Below are 9,567 nucleotides of genomic sequence, written 5' to 3' on the forward strand. Positions count from 1 at the left end.
GCATGTATGGCTAAGGAGTTTCGTCCTATCTCGTGTTGTTGATGGTGTATAAAATCATTTCTAGTATTCTAGCTAGTAGGTTGGCTAGTTACTTCCCTGGTATGATTTTTCCTAATCAGTTTGCCTTTGTTAAATGACGTAGTATTGTTAATAACACTTTGCTTGCTCAAGAGCTTGTTAAAGGTTATTATCAGAACTCCCTGTCTCATAGTTGTGCTCTTAAGATTGACTTAAGGAAGGCTTTTGATTTTGTTAGTTGGGAATTTTTTTATGAATGTTTTGGTTGCTTTGGGGATTCTTGAGGTTTTGAGGGGGTGGATTAGAATTTGTGTCACCAGTGTTCACTTATTAGTTGCTTTTAATGGTAGTTTAGTTGAGTGCTTTAAGGGGGAGAGGGATAAGGCAAGGTGATGCTTTGTTGCCTTATCTCTTTGTAATGGTTATGAACATTCTACCTCACCTGTTGAGTGTTGCAGCTAAGGGAGGACTTTTTCGGTTTCACCCTAAGTGCAAAAGGGTCTCTCTTACGCATCTTAGCTTTGCTGATAACTTGGTCATCGTCTACCATGGGTTTGAAGATTCAGTGTTGGGGGTGGTAAGTGTCTTGCAATCGTTTTATGAGATGTCTGGTTTACAACTTAATGCAAGGAAATCTGAGTCGATTTCCTGTGGGATGCAGGAAGTATTTTGGCAAGGGTTCTTGCTGTTACTGGGTTTATGTTGGGTAGGTTTCCAGTTTGGTACTTAGGTGTGCCTTTAGTCACTAGAAAGTTGATTGTGAAGGATTTTTTGCCATTGGTTGATAAGATTAGGTTAAACTGGGTTTGTAGGCTAAGTGGGAGTTGAGCTATGGTGGTAGGCTACAGTTGATCAAGGCTATGTTGTATGGTATTATGGGTTTTTGGTGTAGGCAATTGATTTTGCCTAAGGGTGTTATTCAGCAGGTTGTGCAACTTTGTATTCAGTTTTTCTGGAAAGGAGATTATATGCCAACTAAGAGTGTTAGGGTTAATTGGTAGCAAGTTTGTGGGCTTAAGTCTGAGGGTGGATTAGGGTTGAAGAGTCTGGATTATTGGAATAGGGCTTGTTGTTTCCTTCAGATCAAGATTTTTCTAGCCAGTGAAGGCTTTCTTTAGGTGGCTTGGGTTAGAGAATATGTTTTGAAAAGGGGGTTTGGACTGTGAGTTGCAAGTCTCATTTTAGCTGGATCTTAGATAAGGTTCTTAAGCTTCGGAATGAGGCTAATAACGTGTATGCTAATATGCTAGATTGGAGTGAGGTTGTAGGAGGATGCATTTGGGAGAAAATCTGCGATAGAAAAGACAAAGTCTCTTGGGAGAACCTTATTTGGTTTCCTTTGCATATTCCAAAATTGTTTTTTGTTTCTTGGATGATTATCTTGAATAGGATGCCTACTAAAGATAGGCTTATTTGAATGGGAATTGACTCAAATGTGTTATACGGTCTCTGTGAGGTGGGAATGGATAATAGGGATCATCTTTTTTGGTGAATGCTCTTTTGCTTGCCAGGTTTGGAGTAAGGTTCTATGGGTGTGCGACCTTCCTGGAAGATTGATATGTTGGAAGGATGCTTTGCTTGGGTAGTTGGACATTGAAAGGAAAGTCTCTTATTGCTTGTATTTTGAAATTGACTTGGGCTAGTTTTTTGTATTTTATTTGGGAGGAGCGAAATCATAGGTTTTTAGGAGAGTCTCTCGATCTGTTAATGAGGTTTTTGAAGGTTTTAGGCTGACAGTTTGTGCTAGGTTGCAGGGGTATGATATTAACAAAATTTATAGGGTGAATTTACAACTTTACTTTGTGTGGGGAATTTTTTTGTTTTTCATGTTGATGGGTGGGTTCGAGTTTTGTTGTGTAAAGGGGTTTTTTGCTGTTTGATTTTGTACAACTTTGATGTTTTTTTGGATATCATGAAAAATTTAATATAATATCCTCTTTTACTGTAAAAAAACAATTTCAATGATAATAGATAAGAATGAATTATTTTAATACGATAATAGGACTGAATAGTTTTTTTTTCTTTTTTTCAGTTAATTATTTTTTATCAGTTTCAGAAGAATGAAATATTGAAATTGAATAATTAATTTTAAAAACACATGTTCAATATTAACGCTTTTAACATTATACTTTATATATATATATATATATATATATATATGATACATGCACCAGATTCCATAATACATGCTTCTTTGGACTAATGTTTCTACTCGAACCTATTAGAAGAACAAAGTCTCGAAGATTCAAAGCATATCTATTCGGTAAGCATAATGTGAATGAATTATTAAACTATTCTAATGTTGCTCCCTTTAATGTTTCAGATTCGAGGTCGAATCTTTTTGAAGAAAGGGAGGATGATACATGCATCACAAGGTTCACATCAAAGGAAGAAGTAATAACTCTTCCAAATGATCCACTCGTCCAAGCTTTGGAAAAGAAGATCAGAACAGCAGCAGACTTGCAACGACTTTTTGAATGGGATCCTGATCTTATTTGGTCGACATGTCTTCTGGAGATACAACCGTCTGTCTCTTATTTTCCAACGGTTCTTGAATCGCATCAATCCGATATCGGGAACTCAATATATGGTCATTTTACTGAAGACGGTGCATGCAGGAAATCCTATACGGGATTAATACGTTATTTTGTAAATATTACGAATTTTCAATATTTATATTGATTATTTGTAATATAACTTAATATAGGATGATGCATTATCTTTTAGGATTAGATTTATTATTTTATTAGGAATTAAGGTTGGGTTAAAATATTATCTTTAGTTATTATTATTTTATTAGGAATTAGAGTTAAGACATGTTTAGTTTATTATTATTTTATTCATTAGTTATTTAGGACCTTTAGAACTCAGCCCCTATATAAAGGAGGCTTCATTCTACTTTGTAAATCAGATTTCTTTGATTAATAATACAACGAGAGTTCATTTTTGCAAGTGTTGATTGCCTTGTGCCTTCGAAGCTTCTTCTCCTGGAGTTCTTTCAAGTTCTTGTGAGGGAGATTAATCTTCACACTCCAATTTGCCTTTTCATTACGACTAGGAGGGTTGGTTAGAGTCATATTATCGTGTTTGCCTTTTCATTGCGACTAGGAGGGCTCGATAGGACATTATCCATCGATTTTCCACATATCCATCCACGCCATCAATCATATTTACCGTTCACCTTCATAAGGGAGATCTTTTGATTTCTTGGTTATCTTATTTTATTTGCAATTCCTTTATCTTTTCTCTATCTTGTTTTAATCTTGTTTCTTACCTTGTTTCCAACACTTAAAATAAACTCTAAGAACCCTACTTGCTACTGCCACCTTCCCCTATTCGTTCCCTTTGTTCTTAATCGAGTCTAGAGCTTTCTAGGTTTGATTCTTCAACAAGAGCAACGTTCATCAACTCACCACCGCTTCCCTATCAATATATATATTATAATATATTATATAGATATAAATTACAGATTTTTTTTAGTTTGAGGTGAATACAAAAATAATATTTGTTCAAAGACTCTCAATCAATTGACATTAAACGCTCGAACACTTCTAAATACATGTTGCTCGAACCCGGAATATAAAAGAATAACAACAATTCCTTAACCACAGAGGTACTTAGTTTACTAGATTATAAATAATCATATTCAATGATCATATCCCATACATACGATGGGTTTAATGGTACAATTATCAATAAGTATGCCATTCAAATCTGTAGAGAAATAATGAAAGAGAACCGGATCCTAAACTTGTTATTTCTTCAGAACGGTGAGAGAACTGAAATGCTACTCCTCCCTAAAAATAACTCTTAACCCAACAAATGTTATCTTGAATAAATACAAGTGCTCCGCTTTTCATTTCAAACAAAGCTTTTTTCCTTAAGTACATCCGAGTCGAACCTTGATGGCCCATCTTTCCATCTCTTCACATACTTCCCGTATTTTACTTTCTCTTTCCCAACCCCATGTACCTTTCCATGTTGATTCTGTTCCTTCTTCATTCTGCTTATTCTTCCCTCCAACTCCCTGAGAATAAAATAGGCTATGATTTAAATTGTGATTGCTTCATGTTTATGGTGAGATGTTGTCATGGTTGATTGTGGCAGGTATTAAGATGAATATCCATGAGTGAATGAATGAGCTAGAACCAAAAATAAGGGACCTGTTGACAATTTCAGATCACTGCAGTGTCATCTTGAAACTTTCACATTAAGATCTTTTGATTGATTTTGTTTATTTGCTACTGATGATCATTACAGAACGGCAAAACATGAAGATATGTCGTACCAACTCATCGGAAAGTCCATTGGCATGCTCTTCCCTACTAAGATGCAGATAAAGAGGTTGTCTCACTGCCAAAAGTGCCATCTCAATGTCAAGAAAGCCTACTTGCACCATCCTTTTCAAAACTCTGGCTTGGAAGGTCTTGCCACTATCATAAAGTCAAAAGTCAACTTCAAGCTTGTCGTTCTTTCGTTTTCGTTTTTCATGGGGTTAAAAGGTTTACAAATGGAGAATTTAAGATAATTACAAAAACGATAGTTTAAAACCTGGTATGATCCCTGAGTGGTGATCTAAGCTCTGGTGCTGGTATAAGTCCAGTAAGCATCGCAGACTCAGCCAAGCTCAGGAGAGATGGATGCTTCCTAAAATAGAATTTTGATGCTGATTCAATACCATTAATACCATGTCCCCAGTATATCTGTAATGTTGGCCAAGAAGAAATCACATGCATGAGCATCAAAGAGAAAAGGCATCAATCATCAAAATAAATGAGAATGTGATTGACCTTACAAACGTAAGAGCTTAATATTCTTTGCTTTGACATTGTCCTTTCCAATACCAGAGCCAGCACCGTCTCCAAGATCTTTCTCGAGAATGTGCGCTCATTTTTCAGTAGAGTGTTCTTCACAAGCTGCCATGTGAGTTGCAGAGAATCATCGCACATGGCAAAAATTGAAAGAACAGATGCTTCTCAAATCAATTAGAAGATATATTATAGGGAAAACTCCAAGTATTGGTTGAACTAAATAGCTTTTCCAGGATTTGCAAAGTAGAAGATGGTCAAGTTCCAAAATACCAGGTGATATGTAAGGACTGGATTTGGGAAACAACAGGCAGTCAAGAGGATAAGCAAAAAAAACTCCTCATATCAACAATCAAAATGTCACTAAAAAAACAAATAAATGGATATAATTCCATTCTACATAATAGCTGTAATGTCATATTAGCTGATTGATATATCCGAAGAATACTACATTCCAATAATTTTATAAAGTTTGGGGGCAAAGGCAACATCATTTGTGTTATAGAGCAACATTTGGCAGTGTGTATGCAACTATATGATTAAAGAAAACAACAACATAAAATTCAAAAGGATTAAAAGAGACGGAGGCAAAATCATGTGATCTTAATATCTACTCAAGAAAATAATCTGCACAAAGCGAATTAAATACAGCCAAAATCATCAACCTGACATGGACTAGTTTTCTTCATAATTAATGACACCTATATGATTAAAGAAACTCTTGTTACTAAAGCAACAACTTAATACTAAAACTCAAACTTTTGATTAAAGAAAATAACCCATACCAACAATCCTACTAGTAGGGTGAGCAAAACTCGAAAATTCGACTCAACTTGAATTTTATAAATTCGAATGGACTCGAAAAACTAGTCAACTCAAATAAATCAAAATCTTTTGACTCAACTTGACATGATCCAACGCTCACCCCTACCTGCTAGGTTAATGATTCCTTTCCAGTCTACCCTAATTTGCAGTTTCATTATTCCAAAATCATCAACCTGACTTTTACTAGTGCACTTCATAAGTTATATAATTAATGAAACTCTTGTTACCAATGCAACAAATTAGTATTAAAACTCAAACTTCAACTTCAAAATACTTAGAGTCAAATATTTTAAGGGGTAAAATATTTAAAGGATGGAGAAAGTTTACTTAGAGTCAAATGCGTGTTTCGCCATTCATATGTAGCGAGATCCAAAATGAATAAAGAAGGCAAAAAACGAATCCAAAGAAGCAATGCTCACCATTTGAAAGTTAAAACATAAAAATAAAATAAAAACGCACTTAATTGGGTAAAACCATCAAACATGTCATGTACATAAAAACTCAATTAAGAAAACTACACTAACCTGCTGAGTTATGGTGCTACCACCCCCACGAGCCGAAAGCGACAAAACAGCTCGACCAATCCCAAATGGATCGATCCCAAAATGCCTAAAGAAGCGACGATCCTCATAAACAACGATGGCTCGCCATAGATGTTTTGGATAAGATTTGGTCCGAGCTTCAGCTTCATGAGAGAAAGCAATGAGGTGTTGCCAACGAAGAGGAAAATCAGACAAAAGGGCATTGGACAAAAGACGGAAACACAAAAGGGTCAATAAAAAAGCAAGGAGGAGGAGTAGTTCTTGGATGGGGTGATGGGTGCGAACGGGCGGGGACTTTGAGTGGAGTGAGTTGACTCGTAGGCAAAGCAACGAATTGATATGAGTCGGAGAGTTCGGCGAATTAAAAATAAGGGTTTTATCGAAGAGAATTTGTGGGTTTTTAAAGGAGAATTTGGGGGTTTTGCCGAGAATCATCAATTTGTGAGTAGCAGCAGCTGCTGCAATCCCCATTTTCTTGTTTATTTTTTTCTTCCCGGCTCCGTTAATTGTGTAATAGAACTGTTAACAACATTGAAGCAATGGTAAAAAAAAAAGTTAAACCGTGGTTGTATTTTAGGGTAAAGTATACAAATGGTCCTTTTACTATAGCATACTATTTTATTAAGTCCTTTGACTGTTAAAAGTGATAAAATGATCCCCAGATTGCTTTGTTAAGTCCTTTGACTATTAAAAGTTACAAAATGGTCACCTGACTATTCATTATGTTCCCTAATTCATTATATTCCATTAATAGATTGACAATTATCTAAGTTGAATGTTAACATAATGATTGAAATATGATAGTCTTTTGAGATTTCAGGATAAAATTTTATCATATTACAGACAACATGTTAAAGTTTAGATCCAAACACTGTCAAATTTTTAACGAAAAATGACGAGTTTGTAACATAATGAATTGTCGAGTGATCATTTTATAACTTTTAATAGTCATGAGACTCAACAAAACAACACTTTATAGTTAAAGAATCATTTTTTAACTTTTAATAGCCAATGGACTTAATAAAACACTATCCTAAAATCGGAGACAATTTATGTACTTTACCTTTTTTTAATAATCATCTCCTAATATCTAATTTATTAATCAGTTATTTTAAATCGAATATTACAGAAGTAAAAGTAATTTTCCTAATTTAGTTTGTTCCATTCATAAACATCAGGATTCAAATCTCTTACCTTATTTGAGAGATTTAGTGTCTCATTCCGCTAAATCAATTAGATTTCGATAGTTATTTATATTATTTAATTATTTATTTTAATTCGATTTAGAGTTTTATTTTTTATTTATATTAAAAATGATTTTATTTTATGTTTTTTTTACATAATTTGATAAATTTTCCATAATTTTTTTGAAAGATTTTTTTAAGTATATAAAAATATAATTTTATATAATATTTAAGTTATTTTTTAGTATTTGAGATATAAATTATTTGTAATTATATCATAAATATTAGGCTGTATCATTTGACGACTGCACATTTACCACGTTATCGGCTTTTCATCTACCATGAGCTTGACTAATAAATGCCTAGTGTAACGTGGCACATTGTAAACGGCTTATGTCTTACAATTTTTTCTAATAATACTCTAAAATATGAATGAATGTAAATATTTATTTATAAATTTTATTTATTTTATTTATAAATTTTATAAATGTTTAAAAATAAACAATATTATTAATAATATTAAGGGTAAACTACATCAAATACCACCGAACTTTAAGTGTTAACTTGTTTATACCACTAACTTTTTAATTTTGTCAATTTTAACACTAATTTTACTTTTGAGTGCAATAATACCATTTCTCCGCTTAACGAGACGGTGACATGACAGTTGTACGTCATGACTATTGAAAAACAAAGTAAACCATATCAAAGAACAAAATTAAACACAACCAGAACAAAGAAAAGATAATAGTCATGAGACAAACTTAAGAAACAATGATACAGAAGCGCATAAGACCAAGAAGCTTCACATCCCCAACGCAGCAAGAAAAGAAAGCAAGAAACCCTAGAGGAAGAGGAAAAACTGCAGTGAGAACAAAAGAAAGGGAAAAACAAGAAGAATGTACCTAAAGATGATCGCTTAGCCTTAAGAGTTAAAGCCCTTTTAATATGGCCCATACTCATCTAACCGATCAACACACAAAAAGTTTAACCTAATTATGATGAGTTGGGAAAGAACCAAAGAAACCAATTAACAGAATTGGTTGACATAATGCCAACTAGCATAGCAGAAAACCATCTCCCTTAACATTCACCCCACTTCTCAAGACCTCCAAACCAAGACAACAATAATACTTCAACCAGTCCATTGTGAGACATGAATAACTTTCAACCCTTGAGGTAGCTCATGAAATCGACCAGAAGACAAAGGCTTGGTGAACACATCGACAAGCTGAAACTGGAGTTCATAATATTCACACCAGACAACAAGAAGTTGAGCACTAGACAGATTCATAACTTGCAGCATGGTTCTAACCCAAACAACCTCGGATGTGGCATTAGCAAGACTTCAATATTCAACTTCAGTAGTAGATCGAGACATAAATATCTAATTTCTGGAACTCCATGATAACGAGTGTTGTCCTAAAAAGACACATTGACCAAACACAGACCTACTATCATCACAATCACTTCTCCAATCTGCATCCGAAAAACCCACCAGACTCGACTTCTCTTTTTGTGGAGCAAGCCAGAAACCAAAATCCATGGTACCCTTCAAGTATCGAAGTATTCGCTTAACAACTAACCAATGTGCCTCATATGGTTCCTGCATTAAACTGATCAACTTTTTAAACAGAAAAGGAAATATTAGGATGGATATAATTATTAGCAGAGTAAGCGAGCAAGTGTTTCATGCCATGCCACGTTGGCATAGGCTATTAAATGGAAGTTAGGAAGCTTTTAGTTTTTTAAGATTGGTTAGCTGGTTAAGTGTAGTTATGAGCTGCTGAACTGTATATAAAACAACCTTATTACTTTTTAATCAATTCAAGAATTCCTTTCTTAATTCTTTCATCACCTTCATCCTCCTTCTAATATGGTATCAATCGCCATTGATCTTGGGGCTCTATGATTGATTTTTGTTGCGTAAGTAACTCTTGATGGAGTTTACAACGAACTCAAAGGCATTTGCTCACAAGAAAGTAAATGTGGTGCTCGACGAGATGAATTTCCTCTTGTGGAAGCAGCATATTCTGCTTACCATTAGAAGCCATCGCTTGGAGCGTTGGAGCGGTTGCTTACAGGCGCGGCAGTGACTCCACCAGAGACTGTGCTTGATGACAATGGCACGATTCGTGTCAATGATGAATATGAAGACTTTTTGGGACAAGATAGTGCCTTTGCATCGTG

At 34.6% G+C, this 9,567-nt stretch overlaps 1 protein-coding gene across 1 annotated transcript; it reads right to left on the reverse strand.

The window, feature by feature from the left end:
* Positions 1-3,759: 3,759 nt before the first annotated feature.
* Positions 3,760-6,679, reverse strand: LOC120204457 (biosynthetic peptidoglycan transglycosylase-like). The gene is made up of 5 exons (XM_039204545.1): positions 6,176-6,679; positions 4,809-4,934; positions 4,570-4,721; positions 4,307-4,451; positions 3,760-4,045 (listed from the first exon to the last, which is right to left on the reverse strand). The coding sequence occupies exons 1-5, from the start codon at positions 6,662-6,664 to the stop codon at positions 3,899-3,901; spliced, it is 1,059 nt and encodes a 352-aa protein (XP_039060476.1). The 5' UTR covers positions 6,665-6,679; the 3' UTR covers positions 3,760-3,898.
* Between the last annotated feature and the right edge of the window lie 2,888 nt (positions 6,680-9,567).

Source organism: Hibiscus syriacus, unplaced genomic scaffold, assembly GCF_006381635.1.
Source record: "Hibiscus syriacus cultivar Baekdansim isolate YM2019G1 unplaced genomic scaffold, ASM638163v2 tig00010927_pilon, whole genome shotgun sequence".
Classification (NCBI taxonomy): Eukaryota; Viridiplantae; Streptophyta; class Magnoliopsida; order Malvales; family Malvaceae; genus Hibiscus; species Hibiscus syriacus.

Excerpts from the sequence above, each read along its gene's own strand:
- LOC120204457 (XM_039204545.1), bottom strand. The coding sequence starts at position 6,664 with ATGGGGATTGCAGCAGCTGCTGCTACTCACAAATTGATGATTCTCGGC. Across the intron at positions 4,722-4,808 it reads TAAGCTCTTACGTTTGTAAG|ATATACTGGGGACATGGTAT; the intron begins GTCAATCACATT and ends CCAACATTACAG. Across the intron at positions 4,452-4,569 it reads CCACTCAGGGATCATACCAG|TGGCAAGACCTTCCAAGCCA; the intron begins GTTTTAAACTAT and ends ACTTTATGATAG.